The following is a 21976-nucleotide window of genomic DNA, read 5'->3' on the forward strand; positions in this document are numbered from 1 at the left end:
CTTTAAATCCTCACCGGCAACCCTCAGGTGGGTCACGCCCCACACTCTAGGTGGGACGCGATTGCTGCATTTTGTGGTCAAGGGAAAGAATCATAAAAGGAAAGAAAAAAAAAAAAAAAGTGCCCCACGTTCCTTCTCCCCTCCCTGGGGTCAGCGGTGGGTGGTGGCCCACACCCCAGAGAGGCACAGTCCTCCACCAGAGGCTGCAAGCTTCTAGGGATAACTGATTTCCTAAGGCTTTTGCCTTTATGGATTCATTGTTCTTGTTGTGCTGGGACTTACAGGGCTCTTCAAAGCAAGGCAATCGCATCCGCCCTTAGAGTCACTGACGAGTGCTGTCCACTATGGTAAAGGGCAGTGGAAGGGCTCGGCGGCCTGTGGCCCCTCTACCTCCTTCCCCTGCGGCCCTTAGACAAACCTCTGGCTTAATACTGCACCTGTGTCTTCGCGTGGCTGTCGCTGCCAGCCATCTAGACGCAACACACCTGGATACGTTTATTGGCGCAGAGGCTCAGGAGCAGCGCAAAACCGTGCCGCCAGCTTGCCAGGTGACCCTCCGTACGCACCTTGCCCCTGTCTGCGTCTGCGTTCTGTTCTTGGGGTGAACCCAGAATCGTTACAGGTCGCTTCCTTGGGACTGGAGGCGCCTGGCAGGAGGGGCCAGAGTCCACCCGGGAGGGTCCACGTGGCCCGCTCGTGCCCGCGATCGCCTTTCTCTGCCCTAGGACTGAGGCATTTAAAGCCAAGTGGAAGAACAGTTCTGCCCAGCGCGGATGCTGAAATTCGGCATCTATCAGCTGCAGGTTTCCCAATTCTGCGGCGCCCGCTCCTGCCCCAGGGTTGAGGTCCAGCAGAGCAACGGGTGCCGGAGGGCCCGGGATCTGAGGCTTCGTGCGCGTGCGCGTGCCCGCCGCAGGGCCGGGAAGGGCGCGAGGCCGCAGGGGGAGCCCTGAGGCGGCGAGCGCGTGCGCGTGCGCGTGTCTGCCGCAGGGCCGGGAGGGGTGCGAGGCCGCTGGAAGCGCCCTGCGGCGTCGTGCGCGTGCGCAAACCTGCCGCAGGGCCGGGAGGGGCGCGAGGCCGGGGGCGGGCCGGGTGGTGCTCGGAGCCGCTGACGTTGAAGGGCCCGCGCCCCCCATCCTCCCTCCGGCCCCGGGTTGGCCGCCGCCGCCGCGCTCCGCCCCCTTCCTCGGAGGACGCCCGGACGGAACCGATCGCGGCTGGTTTGAGCTGGTGCGTCTCCATGACGACACGCGCGGTGCTATAAGTAGCGGAGCGGCGGCGCGTCGGCTTTGTCAGTCCCCTAAGCCTCCGCCGCCGCCGCCCCTCTGCCAGAGCTCCGGCGCCACCTCGGGCCGGCGGTCTTCCGCGGGAGGGAGCGAGGCGGCGGGCGGCCGGCTGACGGGGGCGGCGGGGCGGCCGGCGGTCCTGCGCGCTCGGCGGCGGCATCTCCATGGGGCTGGCCCGCGGCACCGGTGCGCTCTAAGGTGAGAGGGGGCGCGTCCGGCCGGTTGGGAGGCGGGAGGGGGGACGGCCACGTGTCCCTGCGCGGCGGGCTGGAGGCCCGGGACTGACCCCGCGCCTGGAGCTGCGAGGGACACGTGGTCGTCGCGCCGGCCACAGGTCCCTACCCTGGTGAGCCGCTACTGTCCGGGGCCTGAGTTCCCCCGTGAAGCGGCACTTCGGACCCCCAGACTCTGCGCGCGCCCGGCGGCCACCCTCGCCGCGGCCCTTCTGCCCCGGATCGCCCCCCGGCTTAGGGCAGCCAGGGCTGGAGGGGACTGCGTCTCACCTCTTCCGAACCACGTCAGTGGGGATTCTGAGCCGGAAGCTGTTGGGAAGGTCCGTGGTTCTTTCAACCGCTATTCTTTTTTTAAAACCCATGTGGCAAGCCCGGCAGCAGGTGCAGGAGAGGTGTGAGCGAGCCCGTGCAGGTCTCGGGCTCCCATCGCCCAGCTCACTTTTATTAGGATGAGGCGGACCATTCTGCCTCTCTGTCCTGGAATTTTGTTTCTCTTAGTTTTTGTGTACAGAGGAAATGACCCAGTGTAGAAATTCGCCAGAATTGCTGGAGCTATGATACAAAATAGCCTTGTAGTAACTATGCTAATACATTCCCCATTAGCTGTGCCTTAGAATTGTCTGTGTAAGGAACTTTGAATGACTTAAGAGATTTAAGAAAGGCCTAAAATATGGAGATCTCAGTTCAGGCGAACAGACTTATACGTAGGAGGCAGCCCTCACATTAAAAAAAAAACCAAAAACCTGATTGTGGTTGTTGGAGAATCCCAAATAATTGGTAAGTGTGGGGAGCAGAACCTCTTAGAAACGTCTGGGGAGGACAAAGAATGTGTTGACCTTAAAGCTAAAATTGGGCATAGTTTAGTTGACTTGTGAAATTTTTTTCAGTTTGTTTAAATTTGTCTCTGTCTCTTGTATAGTACTTCCCAATTAGCAGGAAAGAATTTCATAGCAGAAAAGTGCTATCCTGTGCTCACTGACCCATCATTTTAAGTAACTTAGCTCTACAGACCGCTAAAAGGTGAAATTTCTTTCTATTGCAAGTTACTAAAATAAAGCTTCAAAAGATACTTAATAGTAACATGTTTCAAAATAATAACTTCCCAAGTTTAAGCTTGAACATTGTAAAGCTTTTTAACAAGACCCTAACTAAATAGCCTAGTCTGTCACTGCGTGTACCTGTGTTAAGTGTTAATTATATAGACAAAAAGGGTTTTCTGTCCCTTTAGTCTCTTGACTTCCCCTAGAGGTGGTTTTGGTAACGTAGGAGATTGACAATGGAAAGTCACATTAGATCAAGTCTTAAAACAAGTTCTACCAGGGGCGGCCGACTGGCTCAGTCGGTAGAGCGTGCGACTCTCGATCATGGGTGATCCTGGGGTTGTAAGTTCGAGCCCCACGTTTGGGTGTAGAGATTTAAAAAAATAAATAAAATCTTAAGAAAGAAAAAACCACACAACAACAACAAAGGACAAGTTCTACCATGCATGGGTTTGGATTTATGGCAGGCCCGTCCCTGTGGGCCTCTCATAGTGCCCCGTGCCAGAGCAAACTGTGGCCCCGAACCATTGCCTGGCCTCTGTGCCGTAGGCTGCAGGCACTGAAGTGGGTCGCACAGTGAAAAAAGAAAGTCCTGCCTAGCAGAAGTTATAAATAAGTTAAAATCAATAATTTTAAGATAGCTCATTCACCACTGTCACATTTCTTGAAGACCAAGGTCAGTGGCTCTGAATGTTATGAGCTTTATTTTTGCTTATTCATAATTCATGTTTGTTTCCTTGCTTTTGTTATTTATAAAGTTAGCCAAAAATTACTTCCATGTGATTATTGTTCATAGCTAAGCAAGGATGAGGGTGCCCGTAAGGACAGATGAGATTTGCAGAATCACGGACGTGGTGATAGGCAACACTGGTTTAAGAACGCTGATTTCTGATCAGATACAGCGACTGTAATATAGTCTGTTGATAAGAAGATTGCACTGTAAAAACACATGCTTGGCTTGAAAATAAAACAGCATAAAAAATTAGCTCATAAAATTCTTAGGAAACAAGAGCACTCAGTAAGTTTAGCCTTAGACGTTTCCACAATGCCTTTTAGTTATTAAAAGTTCTGTGTAAGACTTAGTGAAAACGGGAGGTAGATGTTTATAAGGCGCCTTTCAGTAATTACTGAAATGCTATTTTGAGCTTCCAAAGAGCTAACGCATCCCTAAAACCAGATAAACTGGCCATTATAAAAATTGTTCCATTTTAGTGAAGTGATGATTCTGAAGCCTTTCGGTAGGTGTTTTAGCATGACTATTTGAAGTGCTTATTTTGAGGTATATAGTAGTATGTATAGAATTTTCGTGCGTTCCTTTGAGAAAGTCGGGTGTTGAATCTGCCGTGTGCTTGGATGGTGGAGAGGTTTATGGATTCCTGTGACTTGGAAGAGCGGGGTTCCCAAATCCAGTGAGCGAGCTGACTACACAGAGAGCGCTTGAGCAGCCCTCCTTCCTGTGTGCTTGCATCACCATCAGGGCCTGATCTTTCCATTTGATGTGTTCCTAAGGTGGACAGCAGATTGTGTTTATCAGAACATTTCCACTGCTGCACCGGGGGCACACGCATCTTCCCCAGGACTTGGAATTCCGGAGAATTGCCTTTGTGAGAAGCTGGCAATAATTTCTTTAAATTCCATCTCTTAGTTTTCCATGTAAGTATTCATGGTTTTTGTTAAGAATTACTGTGTATTGGGGTGCCTGGATGGCTCAGTCAGTTAAGCATCTTCCTTAGGCCCAGGTCCATGATCCTGGAGTCCCAGAATCTAGCCCCGAATCTGACTCCCTGCTCAGCGGGGAGTCTGCCTCTCCCTTTGCCTCTTCCCTGCACTGTCTCTCTCAAATAAGTAAATAAATAAAATTTTTCAAAAAATTACTGAGTATTGCAATGGCTTCTGAGTAAATTTCTCCACCCTCTTTGCAGTTTGTTACGTTTCAAGGAACTTCAAGAAACCATGAACAACTTCAGTAATGCAGAGTTAGACTGCCATTTCCTCGATGAAGGCTTTACTGCCAAGGATATTCTGGACCAAAAAATTAATGAAGTTTCATCTTCGGTAAGCATTTTGAGTCCATGCTAGCAGTGCAGCTTTGAAAATGCTGGGCAGATGAGTGAGAAACTTCACTGGGGTCCTAAGGAAATGTAATGGAACTCACCTGTCTTGTTAGGGAATTCAGAATTTATTAGCTATGGATCACTCAGCGGTAATAGTGATGTTCGTGTCAGTGACCAGGGTAAAGAGAAGAGGATTCATTGAGACGGATGGGAACAAGAGGGGAGGCTGCATGGGGGAAGTATGATTAGGTCGCTAATGAGTTCCCCACAACCACTTTTGCTGTAGGATGATAAGGATGCCTTCTATGTCGCCGACCTTGGAGACATTCTAAAGAAACATCTGAGATGGTTAAAAGCTCTTCCTCGGGTCAGCCCCTTTTATGCAGTCAAATGCAACGATAGCAGAACCATAGTGAAGACCCTCGCTACCATTGGGACAGGATTTGACTGTGCCAGCAAGGTAAGCAAAAGCAGCGGGACTCAAAAACGATGATCTCAGGTGGCCCTGGTGTTCCCAACGGGGCAGATCAAAGTTGTGTTTTTGGGCAATAGACAGTAATGAAAGTGGGGAGACCGAATTCCTACGTTTTCCTGTTTCTTTCATTGATTAGTTTCATATACATAATGTACTCTCTCATCTTTTTCAGACCGAGATACAGTTGGTCCAAAGTCTCGGGGTGCCTCCAGAGAGGATTATCTATGCAAATCCTTGTAAACAAGTGTCTCAGATTAAGTACGCTGCGAACAATGGAGTCCAGATGATGACTTTTGATAGTGAAGTTGAGTTGATGAAAGTTGCCAGGGCACATCCAAAGGCAAAGTGAGTGACTGCTATTTGAGGGCAGGGTCGCAGATGGGATCTGCACGCTGTCAAATTCACGTTTCCAGTTTTGAGATTTCTGTACTTTAGTAAAAGTGTGCTGGGTCAGAGGCAAAGTAGAAAATCTTAAATCCTCTTGACGAATAAAGCCATAGGAGACTCTGAGGGCACCTGGGAGGCTCAGTTGGTCAAGTGTCTGCCTTCGGCTCAGGGCATGATTCCAGGGTCCTGGGATCGAGCCCCGCATCGGGCTCTCTGCTCAGCGGGGAGTCTGCTTCTCCCTCTCCCTCTGTTCTCTGTCTCGTTCTTTCTCAAGTAAATAAATAAAAATCCTTTAAAAAAAAAAATATGAGACTCAATCCACAAGGTATCAGAGCCACAGATTTCTATTTATTTTAACCATTGGCTATAAGTGGTCTTCTGTCATGGGAAATTTGATACAATTTTTCTGCTTCTAGGTTGGTTTTGCGGATTGCCACTGATGATTCCAAAGCAGTCTGTCGCCTCAGTGTTAAATTTGGTGCCACACTCAAAACCAGCAGGCTTCTTTTGGAACGGGCAAGAGAGCTAAATATTGATGTCATCGGTGTCAGGTGAGATCTTGGTGGTGGCGTAGAGGCTAAGATACAAGACAATGCACGTTTTAATAGGTTTTCTCCCACTGTAAATAGTAATTTTAAGAAATAGCATATTCTGCTTTCTTTACCCCAGCTTCCACGTGGGAAGTGGCTGCACGGATCCTGAGACCTTTGTACAAGCGATCTCTGATGCCCGCTGTGTCTTCGACATGGGAGTGAGTATACACAAACCCAATTCCGGGGTGGCGGGGTGGGGAGCAGGGCTGTAACTAGACTCAGTTCTAGAATTAACCTTTTGCAGTAGTCATCCCATATTCCAGAGGCTTACACCCATCCACTGCATACATTTTCATGACTTGTTATCAGTCTGGCTACTCGATTGACTCAACTTTCTTACCTTTAGGCTGAGTTTGGTTTCAACATGTATCTGCTTGATATCGGTGGTGGCTTTCCTGGATCTGAGGATGTAAAGCTTAAATTTGAAGAGGTAATTTATAACCAAAATCTTCATAGCTATTTTAGCAAGTTTCATTTTGGTGTATTTCAGAACTTATGTGTTTTAAGTAATACGAAAAGAAATTACACAAACATAAGAATGTTTTGGTGTGATATCTTCAGTGAGTTCTGTGCTGTTTAAAATTGTAATTAATGTGCTTTGGTTTTCTAAACGACAATGAGTCATTTCCCCCCAAATTGTGGAAAATAGTTGATTATTTTAGGAAATGTTGCTATGGAAAGAGTGTGCGGACTTCAGACATCATTACCCCGAATGGGGTTTTCTGAATTTTGTACTTTTCTTTGAACATCTTAACTGTTTTAGTCACTTAGGAAGTTGAAGTGGACGTCTTACCAAGTGAACCATTACGTGGCGGAGTTTATGAAATCGATCCACCTTCTTACTAAAGTTTTGTGAGCTAGGCAGAATAGAGTTTTATCCTGTTGGCATGTATTTGATAGATTAAAATATTTAGGCATCTTGATAACCTCAGTAAGGAGTAATAAAGTGTTGTTTGATAGAATCCTACCCATAACATCTTGTAAAGGGTAGGCGGTATCCAGAGGGGACTCCAGACGAAACCACAGGGATATGCAGCCTGGTTTTTAGGGAGATGCTGGTTTGTTGGTTTTTCTTGGGCTGTTGTTGGACAGTAACCCTCCCTGCTGATGGCTGCTCTCACGTCTTTTATGATGTCCTATCACAGCACTGGTTTTCGCTCTGCCGTGAGCTCCCCTTGATGACTGTCCTCGTCTGTCTCTCGTAGATCACCAGTGTTATCAACCCAGCCCTGGACAAGTACTTCCCGGCCGACTCGGGAGTGAGAATCATAGCCGAGCCCGGCAGATACTACGTTGCATCAGCCTTCACGCTCGCAGTTAACATCATTGCCAAAAAACTCGTATTAAAGGAACAGACAGGCTCTGATGGTACGTATAAAGGGCGAATCGTGGCACGCACAGCTGTACGTTGGTACAGAAAGTGGTAATTGAGTCTCTTTGTGCCTTTCCAGATGAAGACGAGTCGAGTGAACAAACCTTTATGTATTACGTGAACGATGGAGTGTACGGGTCTTTCAATTGTATCCTCTATGATCATGCACACGTGAAGCCCCTTCTGCAGAAGGTACCTTCCGAACATAGTATGCACAGCAGTGAGCATGCGTGGTCAGAACAAGGGTAGCTAGTCACTTTTCTCTCTCGAATGTAGAGACCCAAACCGGATGAGAAGTACTATTCAACTAGCATATGGGGACCAACATGTGATGGCCTGGATCGCATTGTCGAGCGCTGCGACTTGCCCGAGATGCACGTGGGCGATTGGATGGTCTTTGAAAACATGGGTGCTTACACTGTGGCTGCTGCTTCGACCTTCAATGGATTCCAGAGGCCAACTATCTACTATGTGATGTCGGGACCGACATGGTTAGTGACAACGACGCATGTCTGTGGTTTGATAACAGATTTCTTCCGGGGTTTCTGCTGGCTCTTGTCTGGCTGAATAAGAAATCGTCTTGTTTAGATTTGATTTAAATGCTAACAAGGTTTTGAAAAATAGTTCATTTTCTGCCTGTATTAGGAATTTATACTTTAGGGACTCCTGGGTGGCTCAGTCGTTAAGCGTCTGCCTTCAGTTCAGCGTGTGATCCCAGGACCCGGGGATCGAGCCCCGCATCAGGCTCCCTGCTGCGCTGGGAGCCTGCTTCTTCCTCTGCCGCTGCCCCTGCTTGTGCTCCCTCTCTCGCTGGCTGTCTCTGTCTCTCTGTCAAATAAATAATTAAAAAAAAAGAGAAAGAAAGAAAGAAAATATGCTTTAGAAAATTTGGAAAATAGAAATGAAAAGAAAATCCGCTGGTGATACTGATCTGTATCTGTTTTCAGATTTTTACAAAGGTGTACCTATTTCAAAAGAACTCTCAGGGTATTTTGCATAAACAGGATATTGTAAAGAACGCACATGACTTGTGCTTTCCCTGTTACCGAAAAGGTGCTCCTGAAGAAAGGCTTGCTTTAGAAATACATTGAATTGCCTCCCGATGACGTAGTAACCCAGGAGGTAAATAGACTCCCGAGCGAGTGACTCTCGTGTGAAGCTGCCCGTTCCGGGGACTCCGGGTTTCTGAATGTGCCACTTCTCTCTCAGGCAACTGAGGCAGCAGATCCGGAACCACGACTTCCCAGCCGAGGTGGAGGAGCAGGACGTCAGCACCCTGCCCGTGTCCTGCGCCCGGGAGAGCGGGCTGAAGCGCCCCCCGGCCGCCTGCGCTTCGGCCAGCATTAACGTGTAGGTGCCACTCCTGTAGCTGTTACCTTCGAGTTTAGCTTGAATTGGGGGGTTTGGGGGGACCGTTTAACTTCATTCCTGCTCGTTTTGAAATGTCTAAGTAGGGTTGGCACGGATTCAACAATATGGAAGACTAGGCGATGGGGTCACTTATCTGTGTTCCTATGGAAACTATTTGAATATTTGTTTTATATGGATTTTTATGCAATTTTCAAACATAATACTAAGGCGTGCCCCTCCGCTGCTGAGCAAGCGTTTGTAGCTTGTACGTTGGCAGAACGGGCCGAAAGCTTAGTGTTGTGACCTGTTTTAAAAATAAAGTATCTTGGAATAATGAGGCATCGGGGAGTTTCTGCTGTGTGTCCATTCCGGATGGCTCACCTTGAATGTGTTTTGTAAGTGGAAATTGATGTCTTGTCCCAGAGGACTTAGGAGTTGGTGGTTTTCGGACTTAGGAGTTGGTGGTTTTCAATATTTTGAAAATCCATCCATCGAAATGCCGTCTTCCTGTTCAGCACTTCTGTTTCAAGTGCACGCGTCTTGGGGGAGGTTCGCCGCGGCCCCTCCCAGGGAACAGCGGCTCCAGCCCCCACGTAGGTAGAAGGAAAGCATGGGTGAGGCAGACCTTCCCCTCTGCTGCTGACGTGGCTCCGCCCGCCCTGCGTGTCCCCAGAAGCGGCCGTGGGAGGGCCCAGAGCCCTTTGTTACATGCCTCCTGTCGGGGCTGTGGCCAGGGAAGGCCCCTGGAGGCCCCCGAGCGCTGCCTGCGGGACAGATGTTCCTCCCACTTGTCTTCCCTCCGGGGACAAGTTGCAGAGCTGCAGGTTAGGAATGTGGTACAACATGGGGCAGTCCGCGTGTCTTCATAAACTCAACAACAGTTGTCCTGTGCTGTAGATCTCTGCCTCCTTTGACTCTGACCACCGGCCTTCTGTGTTCTCTTACTCAACTCCTACTCCTCCTCCCCGCAAAACGACATCAGGCTCTCGTACTCTGGAACCCCCAAGATGAGCCTCTCCAATCTTACAGTAGCCCTACGTGGGGAAGGAAGGCCGTGCAAAAGCCAGATGTGGCTCTAGGAAAGCCTCTAGTCCCCGCTGTCCCTGGGCAGCACTGTCCTCCAGCCTCAGCAGAGGGGAAGACCACGGAGTCCAGAGGGGAGGGAGTGCTGCAGGGCCTTTCATCTTGGGAAGAAATGAAGCCAAGCCCTTCAGCAGGTGCTGTCTTAGTACATTTGTTAGTACATTTACCAAAGGCTTTGAGGGGAACGACCTGTTTCCTGAAAAGCCACTCCCCGCCCCCCCACGACCCGAGTTCCACACGGACACTGCCGTGGTTGCGGAGTTCCCGCTTCCTCGGCTGCTCAGCCAGGCTCAGGCCGGGCATGTCCCCAGCTCTGCTCTCCCTTCCTAGACCTGAGAATACAGTTGTAGTTGCCGTAAGTACGTACGTAGTATCTCTCAGGAGCTACAAACAAAATAGTTCTGACCAGAGTGGGGGCCAGGGAGAGGGAAAAACCTCTTCCACTGACTGTCCCACTTCTGTGAGCACGTGCTTTTCTGAGTCCTCCGGATGTTCAAAATAAAGGAACTGGTGTTGAGAAATGGGAGCTGGTCACCAAGCCTGGCATCTTGGTAAATTAGGCCTCGTACTTGGACGGGAAGGGATTGAGATCTCCTAGTGGCACCAGTGAGCTTGGATGGAAAAGAGAAAGGGGGAGAGTGTCCTTTCCACTCAAAGTGTGCCAAGGACCTGGACACTGCTCTTCTCTCCGCCAGTCCACCCAGCTGGCCAGTGCCAATGGGGACGGAAACAGCTCCAGGTTGTCCCCTTCCGCCACACGACAGCCCCAGCCTCACTCTGGACAGCCTGCTTAACCACTTCTAAGCCCCCAGAGTTCCCTGGGCTTTGCCAAGGCCACGTTCGGGTCTGGAGGGTAATGTGGCCTGGCCTGGGCCAAATGGCCTTCTCTGGTCCTTACACCCGGGAGTGGGCAAGTGAGTTCAGTCACAGGATGGAGATCTCAGATGCAGGGTATGTGTCAACACTCCTCAAGGCCCTCCAAGTCCTAGGGTGGCGTGTACAGTTACCATTGCCACGTGGTGGTGAAAGATGGCACTGTCTGTGGGCACTGGAGTGCCTCGTTGGTTGAGCATCTGACTCTTGATCTGGGCTCAGGTCATGATCTTGGGGTCGTGAGATGGGGCTCCATGCTCAGCACGGAATCTGTGTCTCCCTCTCCCTCTGCTTCTCCCCACGCTCATATGTCTAGTCATTCACAGAAACTGGACACTTCAGACTTAGAGTGTGAAGTGACTGTGGCTCTGGCTCTACCAGGCAGCGGGTGAATTTTCCTCCTGAAAGTCCTGGAGACTGCAGACAGGCCCCTCACGGGAAGGGCCCGGGAGTCTAAGCTGTTGGTCCAAGACGAAGGCAGGAGTCCCAGCCTGGCAGGTTCTGCATTCAGTTCACTCCGGGAGCATCTTAGGAATACAGCTCACAGGGCCCTCCCCCCACTCCAGAGATGGGGTGGTGTGGGGAAAGTGGGCCAGCACCCGGAAAGAGCAAGAGCCTCCCTGACTCCTGACAATCATACATTTGAGGTGAGAGTTGTAACAGAGCAGACACAAAACATTTGAGGTCAGAAAGGTAAGGGACAAATGGAACCATATGATCAGGGCTGACTTCGTATTAGAAGAGCTCTGGTCACTAAAAGGACAACATAATATAAAATAGACAAGACACAAATGTGGATTATCGGAAAGTAAGTGTGAGATTTCCAAACTCAGAGAAACGCACGTTAAAACAGACTGCGTCCCATGTCCGGTGGGCAGATGAAGGGGTCTCCTCGTCCTGGCTCAGCAGGCGTGCTCCCACCCCAGACAGGAAAGGGATCAGTGGGAGGAATCTCTTTGGAGGCTGTCGCGCAATACCACATAGTCGGAACTCTCGGAGCCAGCAAGTCTAAGGCTTGTCAACCAGAAACACCCTTACAGCCTCTTCCCTGTGCCCTGTAACAGCACATGGAAACACCCCCACGTGTCTGTCGAGTCGGGATGGTCAAGATGCCCAGTGGAGGGGCCCGTGGCTGCTCGAACCTGCGGGAGCTGCCGGGGCTGCCCTCCAGCCAGAGAGAAGGAGCAGGGTGAGGAGCGGCGTGTCGTGTGCTGCCGTGTGCCCAGCGAACTGTGTGTGTGTGTGTGCGCGTGCGTGCATGTACGCACATCCCCGCGTGTGCGCAGAGCCTTTCTGGAAGAGCTGACAAACGGTGGAAAGAGAATCGGGGCCTGAGACTGCACAGAACTTCTACACGTGTCCGCATTCCTGATCTTAAATCACGGGCCTCCCAAGTGAGGACAGAGGCTCAGAAATAAATTGGCCCAGTCGCGCCCCACGGCCGTGGGCAGAGGCCAGCCACGTGACTCCCCATGCCCTCGGCGCCTCAGCTGGCCTGCAGGTGCGCTGCCGAGCCTGGAGCCAGAGGAAGCCGGCAAGTCAGGAGGACCTAAGAGTAAGGAGGTCTCTGCTTCCCTGGCCGGTCGTGCTCCTGGTCACCCGCTGAAGAAAGAGCCGTGGCGGGAATGAGCCTCCTCTCCCCGCAAGGACGGGCTGTGGCTCCCTCAGGCTCCTTCCCCGCCGAGACAGCAGCAGCCCCTGTGGCTCCAGACCCCTGCCCAGGGGGCACCTGGAGCTGCGCAGACCCAGCCCCTCCCGGCCCCATCCCTGCCCGGCCCTGCTAGTGACAGGGCCTCCCGGGTCCCTCACTGGAGGCTGTTCCGAGGGAGGGTCAGTGAAGCTCAGAATGCTGGGCCCCGAGTGCCAGCACCTGAGAAGTCCTTGCTGCTATTTCTGGGAGCGGATTGTTCCATCCTCACTCCTGACTCTAAAATGGGGAGGGCCGTGAGCAGACGGGCCCTGGGGGTGGCTGTGAGGTGGCCTGGCCCCCGCTGCTTCTGATCCGCCCCGGGGACGGTGCACGAGTACTCAGCTCCCTAGCTTGACAAGTAGAGTTGCCAGACTCAGCAAATAGAAATATGAGACCGCGTGGGACACATATTCGTTGTCTGGAATTGAAATTTAACTGGGCGACACTATCGAAAGGCCTCGGAGTCCCGGGTATCAGGAGCCCAGCCCCAGCCTCCGTGCGCTGTGTGGCTCACAGACAGTCAAGTGCTCCTCGGAGCCTCAGTCTCCCGATCTGACAAGTGGCACAGGGACAGAAAGCTATAAGAAGCAGGCCCCAGTGGCTCTGAAACCAGGCGGGAGGCTTTGGAGATTACCACCCCCAAGCCTGAGACCGCCCTCCCGGCCGCAGCCACCAGGGGGCAGCAGCACTTTGTGCTCCAGGCTCATCTGCCCAGCTGGGAGCTGTGACCAAACTGTCAGGTCACACACTTAGCAACGTTTGACTGAAGAGCCCTGACTGCCAGGAGGTCGTGGGAACAGGAGCAGGCCCTGGCTCAGACAGCCATCCAGGGCCTTCTACAGAAGTGGATCCGGGGCTATGAGGAAGGGGCTCCAGGCAGCCTTGGCCATAACCAGGCCACTGCCCCCCAAAACTCTTCCTGAGCCCCAATCAGTGAAGCTCATTCCCCAGGCCCACCGTTGCCCCTCCTGCCTCACACCTGCTGTACCAGCCCTGTGAATAGCCTTGCTGCCCTGCCCTTGCAGGAGTAGCACCCCAGCCACCTCTGAAGGTGACCTGGTGACCCTGCCCACTGCCCCACTTGCCCTGGAAAAGGCCCTCCCTGTCCTCTCCTGTAAGATGGTGATGTTGAGTCTCGGCCTCCCTGCAGCAGTGTGGGGGTGGGGGAGGAAGAGGGGTGCTGCTCTCCTGGGATCCCCCCCCACTGCACTCTCCTTAGAGCTGGGGTCCAGGTCCCCACCTGTCTCCATGCATTGGTACCTAAGGCTACCAGTGTCACCCCCATCTTTGCATGGTCCCAGGCCCACATTCTCCCCACACCAGAGCTGCCCCCACGGGGGGGGGGGTCCTGTCCTAACCCTGGCTCTGGCCCCGTGGCCCCCATATCCGGGGGATCGAGGAGCCACTTGGCGGCCCTCAAGCCGGAGAGCCTGAAGGGCAGATGTTGACCCAGGGGGTGGCTTCACCCTACCCCAAGGCCCTGCAGCCCTTCCCTCTGGCAGCCACCACGCAGGGTCAATGGCACCGTCTTCCAGGAGAGGACAGTGAGGGCCTTGTCCAGGGTCACGAGGCTCCTCAGTGGCCAAGCCGAGACTCGTACCTCTGCCTCCGTGTCCAGGGCCGCAGTGGTGCAGCTCCTGGGAGTGGGGATGGGCCACATGCCGACTCTCAGTCGTCATTCCCCAGCCACTAATCCCATGCCAGGCCTGGCACTGGGTCCAGGGACGAAGGTGACCGGGAGGAGAGGAACGGACAGTCTGAGGTCAATGCGAGGGAAGCAGCACTGTGCGTGTGGGTGGCGGGGTACAGGCACTGTCTGGGGGGAGCGGGCATGGCTTTCTGGAGGAAGGGACATTTGCATGTAGCCTTAGAAAGGGCCCGGAGTGTAGGTGAACACGAGTTTCAGGGGGGAGGAGGCAGGAAGGCCACTGTCACCCAAACTGGGGACGGGAGCCACGGCAGCAGCTCTGGGCCAGGCTGAGGGCCAGGGGCACGGGGCTTCCCGCCCCACACACCTAGGGGGAGCTGCCAGGGCCGCCACTGACCGCGGCCTCACCCACGTCTTCAGGCGCCACCCACTTGCCAACACAGGCCCAGGCCAGGTGCATCAGACTCGGGACACCACGTCTCTGCACCGGACGTGCCTGGCTGTGTGTCCATGACCCCCCCATGCAGGACAGACCCACACTCAGACACACAGACACCTGGACCGGCCAAATCCCATCAGCAGAGGCTCAGGCACCGACCACACCGCGGGTCCCCAGACACACACACACACACACACACACACACACACACACTGCAAGGGGCACGGCCGGGGGGCATGAGGTGGCTAGTTCTGATTCTGCCGCTGACCTCTGGGACCTGAGCAAGCCTGAGAGGCCCGGCTGATGGCTCGTAGAACGCTGGCAGCACGTGGCGGGTCTGGGGGGGCCTGTCCCCCCCCCCCGTCTCTCTCCTTGTCGCCTGCAGGTGGAGCCGGTGTGCCGCAAAGACCTTGCCAGCAGAACGCGGTGGTCCCAGCAGAACAGCGACGCGGGAACGTGCGTGCGTGGAGTGTGTGCGCGCGCGTGAGCTGTGGGCACACCCAGCCCACGGGCAGGGGAGACTGGCCAGGATGGGCCCAAGTGCGCGCTCTCGTGAACAGCAGGAGTCCGGTGGCCTGGCAGGTCCTTGGAGATGGCTCTCCCGTGCGTCTGAGCCCAGGCCCCGCCTCCCCAACCGGGGGCCTTCTCAGAAGCTGCGGGCTTGGCGGGGGGGGGGGGGGGGGGGGGGGGGGGGGGGAAGCCCGCAGGTGATGGAGGGGGGAGGCCCACTCTTTGCCCTCCAGGGGCAGCTGCCTTTCCTCCCCAGGGCCCTGCACTCGTCAGGCGGCACTCACCCCATGGCTCCTCTGGCCCCCGGCTCCAGGTGGCGTCCTGCGTGGCCATGTCCCAAGTTCGCCCTTGGGAGCGTCTGCTGGATAAATGCGTCTCCCTCCAGGCCCAGGCTCACAGTGCTCCTGCACCACCGCGTCCCCCACGTCGAATCTACCTTCACCCCCTTCTCCTCTAAAAGGCCTTCTGGATGTCCCCCCAGCCAGGGAGAAGGGTGCGCCACAGGGCTCTGACTCCATGGAGACTCCCCAGAGCATCTGGCGTGAGGGAAACCCGCGGAGGCGCCAGGCCCCGCACTGCCCGCAGCACCGGCTATCCCGGAGCCCAGCTTCACCTGCCCCGCGCTGGGCCTACCTCTAATGAACAGCTGACGAGGGGTCAGCGCCCAGCACTGGCACAGTTAGGCCACGGACTGCCGTGGCAGAGTCAGGACAGCCCGAGGCTGGTGGCTGGTGGGAGGCCGAGTTGTGCCTGCTATGGGGCCATCTGCCTCGTAGGCCGAGCCCTGTGCCCACTACCCCTCGGTGGCCCATTTCCCCTTGTCCCCTTAGGAGCAGTGAGGCCCAGTTCTGAGCTGGGGCCTCTTCTTCTGGATGCCTGAGTCTCCCCTCTGGCCATTGGGCTCCTCGAAGCCGACTGGACTTTGTTCACTGCTGGCCCGCAACCCAGGGCCAGGCGGCTCTGGGAAAGGTAGGGGATAGCATGAGCTCTCGCACAAACTCTCCTTCCTCCAGAAGACCTTTTGTGGGCCTTCGGTCCCCCGTCAGAAGTCTGAAGTCTGGTGGCTTCCGTCCCCCACTTCGGGAGCTGTGATCAGACTGGAAGCCAGTGCTGGTGGTCCAGTGCCGGTCCACCCAGTCTAGGAGGCCGGGGTGGGGGTAGGGAGCACAGCTGATGGTCCCCCACTCCTGGCCCCCAGCGGTGCCCAGTGCAGTGCCAGGCCCTGAGAACCCGCCTGCTGGGAGGACACACCTCGGCCCGTGACGGGGATCAGGACTGGGTGCCATGAATGTGGCCCCCCTGAACCCTACTTAGGGACCCAGGGACACCCCCTGCATTTCCCCAGACATGTGGGGGGCCCTGACGGTGGCTGCAGAGGGCTGACAAGGAAGCCTGGGTCAGCTACCTGAAGACCATTCTATAATTAGGAGGAGTCACAACTTGGGTCCTTGGGAGCTTATCCTGGGCTCCAGTCCCACATCTGCCACCCCTTCCTGGAGCAAATTACTTCTCTATGCCCCAGGTGGTCCATCCATACCATGTGGGTAGTAATGCTACATTGCAGGCTGATGTGAGATTTCCATTAGTAATTCCGCAGCATCTGTCCCAGGAAGCCCTCAGCAAATGGGGGCTCACGTTTTGCTGGTTTAATGCTGGTTCCCACAGAGGAGGCCAGCCTACCCAAACAGAAAAAGCCTGAGGCTGCATTAATGAAAAGTCGGGGTTCAGAGCACTGCCCTCATGGGGGTTGATCATGGCCTGCCCGGGTGAACGCCTTGGCCATCGCACCCCACCCTCCCACTTTCCCCTCCATATCCCAGGGCTTCCTTCCTTAGATTTGAAACATGTCCTTACTTCAGGAGTTGTCCCAATTGCTGTATTTTCTCGGGGGTGGGGACACTGAGCTGGGGTGTCAGAACAATTGGAAAGGTCCATGGAGACATCACGCAGGGGCAGGGGTGCTCAGTCCACGGGAGGAATGGAGCGCCGAGCCACACCCTTTGAGCGGCCCCATCCTATGTTCTCTGGGCAGGACCACAGGGGTCCTGGACAGAGTCACAGGAAACACAGACCAGACCAGGACCACTTTCTGGAAGGCCTGCTTTAGACACAAGCATTATTAGGTCTGCAGTCTAGAGTCTAAGGGATATATAAGAAAGTCCTAAGGAACTTGAACCAACTTGGGCCCACACAGGATGGCAAAGGGTCTGGGCTCCACAGGGCAAGGAGAAGGCGGGATGAGACCCTCCTAGGAGGACGGGGATGCAGGGAAGAAGGGGCAGGCCCAGGCCCGTAGTGCAAACTACCAGGGAGGGGCAGGAGACCATCTCACAACCTGCTCCCGAACAGCCTGCTCCAAGGCAGGATTCTTCCTGGGAAGGGGGCTGGACCAGACTGCTTTGAGTTCAGTTCCGGGTTCTTTCCCCCTGATGAGCTGAGCTTCCCTGACATAGCGATACCATCTTCAGGGCTACTTCCCCTCACTCTCTGGCACCAGTGGCTTCCCTAGAGAACAGCCACACTGACTTCTGTGAGCTCCTGCTGGGACCGGGTCGACGAGGACCCCCAAACCCATGTCTTCCACATTTGGGCAGAAGCACTTGTGATTGTGGTTTTTTATTTTATTTTATTTTATTTTATTTTATTTTATTTTATTTTATTTTATTTTAGATTTATTTACGTATTTATCTGAGAGAGAGAGAGCACATGGGGGTGGGTGTAGGGGAGAAGGAGAAAGAAACTTAAGCAGACTCTGCGCCTCAATGCTGCATGTGGAGCCGGATGCGGGGCTCGATCTCTGAGATCACAACCTGAGCGGAACCAAGAGTCAGACGCTTAACCAGCTGTGCCACCCAGGAGCCCCTGATAGTTCGTTTTATGTGCCATTTTGACTGGGTCATGGGGGCCCAGACATTTGGTCAAACATTATTCTGGGTGTGTCTATGTGGGTATTTCCGGATGAAATTAACATTTCAGTTAGTAGACGGAGAAAAGCACACAGATGGTCCTTCCCCATGTGGGCGGGCCTCAGCCAATTCGTTGAAGGGCTGAAGAGAGCAAGACTCGGTAAGAGAAATTTTGCTCTGAGGGTCTTGAACGGGGATGTCGATCTCTTGCCTTCAGACTCTTTCTGGAATTATGCCATCGGCTTTCCTGGGTGGAGCTCCAGCTTACAGATCTTGGGACGGTTCAGCCTCCAGAATCGTGTGAGCCAATTCCTGTGCATGCACACGTGTGTGTGTGTGTGTGTGTGTGTGTGTGTGTATGTGTGTGTGTGTAGATCTCCTATTGGGTCTGCTTCTCTGGAGAATTCTGCTACCCGCAGTCATTCCCATCTATGCCCCGCCCCCCATTCCTAGCAGTGACGCCCTCCCCAACAAGTACTATTGATTGAACCTTTTCTTTTAGAATTCAAGGCCCTCACTGGGGGACCAGACTCCCCTGGGCCAGGCAGAGTCGCAGGCACCAGCCTGCCGTTCTGCAGCAGTGGACGGTGCCGCCCACCAGGGCCCACAGCTGTGGGCAGGTAGGGAGCTGCGCCACGAACTAGCCTCTGGTAGTGCCCCTGGCCCATTAGGCACTTGTACACGCGCAGTGTTTCTATTTGGAGCCAAGTATCTTAAAAGATTACTAACAAAATAGCCACAGTCCTCACAGCCTGGGAGGCAGGCTCTGAGCTGCAGGCTTACCTCAATCACCTGCCTCTCTCTCTCACCCCTTCCGCCAGTGAAGACACTGAGGCTCTGACAAGTCCTGTAGCCCAAGGCAGGTGTGAGATGGAAACATAATTCTAATACTGTCGGGTCCTTCCCACTGCCATGCCCTCTGGGGAAGGTGGGCTCTCCTCAGCCAAGGGTGCCTCTTGACTGGCCAGTCATGGTCCCCTCCCCCCCAGGCACTGACCTGGGTTTCAGCCAGTGAGAGGGGAAGCTGGTGAGGAGGTGGTGGGGAAAATTCTAGAAAGTTCTCTTCCCTCTCCAGGAAGAAGAGAAAACAGTGTTGCTTCTCTTCCTGCCTGTGGAATGCTGTGTCAGCTGGACTGTGGGGATCCCGAGGAGATAAGTGTGAGGACAAAAGCTAAATGTGAGATTGGGGGGCGGGGTGGTGGGGAAAGTGGAGGGAACCTGGGGGTCCCCAGTGATGCTCTCTCCAGCTGCTGGATTAGCCAAGCCTACAGCACGCTGCCTTTGGACTTCTCGACGTGTGAGACAAACGTCCTCTGATGGAAGCAACCTCTGCTCAGTTTTCTGCTGCTGGGGCCAGAGGTGTCCCTGCGACCAGAGGCTGAGAAACCAGGTCTCCCTCCCGGACCGTGCTGATGGCCCTGGTCCCCACTCTGTCCTCATGGGGCATGAGCTGTCCTGCTCCCTTGCTGATTAAATGGGGGCAGGGTGGGACCAGGGGTGGGGCCAGGGAGGCAGGCAGAAGCCTGACAGTCAGACCTGCCAGGGACGGTCAGCTTTCATTCCCATGAATATTTGTTGGCACAAATGGGGCAGATATTGAAGAACAAGATTTAGAGACCCAGGGACACGAAAGGGGCTGAGTTTACTGACAGCAACTGGCCCCGCTGAAATCGACCTTGACCCAAGGATCCTGGGCAACCTGGGGGCTCTCACGGGCCAAGACAAAACTCACAGAATTCCGTTTATTTGATCATTTTTAATACAGGAAATGCCAGACCAGTCAACAGGGAGGACAGACCTTACACGGATGCCTGAGTTCACTACGTGGACGGGACGGTCTCCACGGCACTGGGCACGCATGCATTTCCTTGGAAACGGGCAGATTGAGAGAGCGCATAAATATCACAAAATAACCAGGCTCGGGGGCGGATCACAGGCCACGGGGGAAACCACGCTTCACAGGCAACGGAGGCATGAAATACGGGACCTACACGGCACATTCCACTTCACCAGAGGCATAATTTATACATGAAAAGGAAGGAGGCCACGGTATCTATTCGTGCAAGCAGCTTTGGTCAGAGGAAACGCACGAGCGAGGTGGAGCCATGCACGGGGAGGGCTTGTCCGTCTACTCTCCCTCGGTTCTCATCCCCACCTTTCCCACGGTCACCTGCCATCACAACATACAACAGCTGGCCTTGTCTCGATCTTAGGAAGTCCCACCCGTGTCCTCAGTGGTGTTCTCCGGGCTCCCTGGGGCGGGGAGACGTCCCGGGAGCCAAAACTGTGAGCCCTGCATGTGAACACCTCCCTGGGGGGGTGCCCTGGGGGGGCCGGGCAGGGGCAGGAGGAGGCCAGGTGGAGAAGGGAGGCGCAGCCGCCAGGCTGGGCAGGTGGCGCGTGTCGCCTGGGCCCCGGCCGCAGAGCAGGAATGGTGGAGGAGGCATCCACTTTTGCAAGCAAAGCTTAGACGGCGAGACAAGCCTGTGTTTCTCTGCCACTGTCCAGACGCCCGGCCCCTCAGAACTGACTGGCGCTGCTGGGGTCACACTGCAACAACCGGACGATGGAGGGGTCGCTCTTGGCACCTTTGATGAATTCTTCCAGGGACAGTTTGCCTGCGGCACGGGAGAGAGGAGAAATGGGGGTCAGCCAGTGCTCCGTGGTCTTCGCGCGTCCAGAGGTCCCGGACACCACTCCCATGTCAGGGAGATGCCCCCTTTGGTCTAAATCTTGCACCTTCCCGAAGCTGGACCAAAGTGAGGCTCCACTCACTTAGCACGCCTTTCTGGAAAATCCCTTTTTGCTTTCACGGCTCACTGCAAAGGATCGGGCCACGTAAAGGACACACCCCCAGGAAAACAAGAGCTGTGGCTTGTGGGACAATGTAAATCCTTTTAGAAGCCACCCCAGGCTTTAGGTAACAAAGCTGTGACTCGTCCGGAAAGAACATGGCCTCTGCCTCTCAACCATAACTGATTCAGAGCTGAGGGGACCATGGCTGGGGGGCGTGGGCCAGGGGCAGCTCTCCCCCCAGTCACAGCACAGTGTCCGCCTGGTTTGCCCTGGTGGTGGCCCAGGCTTGCTGCTCGCTGGCAGGTTCGCTCTCTGCTGCTGGACTCTGGCCCTTTGGGGTGGGGACTAGGGCAGGCTGGCCGTGCCAAGGGTCCAGTCGGTCATCCTCTGTCCCTCCTGCACCGCCGACCCTGTTACTGCTAGGGCCAAGCATAGGAAAGGAGGTTTGAAACCTAAAGTGAGTTCTGGAGGAGCCAATGTGGGGGACACACAAGGGTCCTCCTCGGTGGTCTCTCTCCCAGGATCCCACACACGGGGAAGGACCTAGGCTTCAAGCTGGCTCTGTTCTGGCAGCTTATGCCTTGGGGGCATCTGCAGCTGTGAAGCCGTGGTGACATCGACCCAGCAGGATGGCAGTAAAGGGACTAAGGAGCTTGTGGCCGGTGCCACGCTGCCACCAGCAAGCTACCAATCTTTCCACGTCTCAGGAACTTCAGCCCCGACCAGGCCTGGAGGAGGCACTCAGCGAGCTGCTGCCACGGAGCCAGGAGAGGGATCCAGAGGGTCCCAGGCAGAGAACTGCCAGCCCACTGCCGCAGAGGACACCCCTCCTCCCGGCCCCCAGCAGGGGGCAGGCAGCCTGGCCCCAGGGAAGACTAAACAACACCCAGGCTAAAGGGTGGGCTGGGAAGCACCCCCTTCGAAGGAGGAGAAATTCTCTGGGACCCTCTGCTTACACAGAGGCGCTACTGGGCTTTGCTGCTCTCCTATGGCTGGTGGGGACTTTTACCCGCCACTCCCCCACCCTCTGATCCAGAAGCGAGAAGCTTCTGAAAGCACAGCCCCTTCGTCCTGGCAGACAGCAGAGTGGGTGAGGAGCTGACAGGTTAGGGAGTGCCCCTAGGGGCTCTGGGGGCTCCTGAGCACGGTCTGGGTCTGTCCGGCAGTGGTCAGCGTGTCCCTGGCACTCGGCCAGTCTCCGTTCACACATACGGCCAGGACGGGTGTGAACAGGAGAGGGT

At 54.7% G+C, this 21976-nt stretch overlaps 2 protein-coding genes and 1 non-coding gene across 3 annotated transcripts in view; 2 read left to right on the forward strand and 1 right to left on the reverse strand.

The window, feature by feature from the left end:
• Positions 1-1278: 1278 nt before the first annotated feature.
• Positions 1279-9131, forward strand: ODC1 (ornithine decarboxylase 1). The gene is made up of 12 exons (XM_045775999.2): positions 1279-1484; positions 4069-4212; positions 4482-4614; positions 4900-5073; positions 5261-5433; positions 5892-6026; positions 6145-6226; positions 6415-6498; positions 7274-7436; positions 7520-7632; positions 7717-7931; positions 8650-9131. Exons 3-12 carry the CDS (start codon positions 4513-4515, stop codon positions 8792-8794), a joined length of 1386 nt encoding a protein of 461 aa, XP_045631955.1. The 5' UTR covers positions 1279-1484; positions 4069-4212; positions 4482-4512; the 3' UTR covers positions 8795-9131.
• LOC123778584 (small nucleolar RNA SNORA42/SNORA80 family) lies at positions 3004-3138 on the forward strand. The gene has a single exon (XR_006775953.1). It is a non-coding gene; the product is annotated as a small nucleolar RNA SNORA42/SNORA80 family (small nucleolar RNA).
• Positions 9132-19667: 10536 nt separating the features above from the next.
• Positions 19668-21976, reverse strand: part of HPCAL1 (hippocalcin like 1) — a 113757-nt gene continuing 111448 nt past the window's right edge. The window contains exon 5 of the mRNA XM_045776022.2: positions 19668-20557. Within this exon, the coding sequence (XP_045631978.1) occupies positions 20460-20557 (98 nt within the window). The 3' untranslated portion in view covers positions 19668-20459. The remainder of the gene's footprint in view (positions 20558-21976) is intronic.

This window comes from Ursus americanus, chromosome 7 (assembly GCF_024610735.1).
Source record: "Ursus americanus isolate L20-20 chromosome 7, mUrsAme1.1.p, whole genome shotgun sequence".
NCBI lineage: Eukaryota > Metazoa > Chordata > Mammalia > Carnivora > Ursidae > Ursus > Ursus americanus.

What these genes read in the sequence shown, in the direction of transcription:
- ODC1 (XM_045775999.2), top strand. Translation starts at nt 4,513, where the DNA reads ATGAACAACTTCAGTAATGCAGAGTTAGACTGCCATTTCCTCGATGAA. An exon ending in GCTGTGTCTTCGACATGGGA is followed by an intron (nt 6,227 to 6,414) that starts GTGAGTATACAC and finishes TCTTACCTTTAG; the next exon opens with GCTGAGTTTGGTTTCAACAT. An exon ending in TAAAGCTTAAATTTGAAGAG is followed by an intron (nt 6,499 to 7,273) that starts GTAATTTATAAC and finishes TGTCTCTCGTAG; the next exon opens with ATCACCAGTGTTATCAACCC.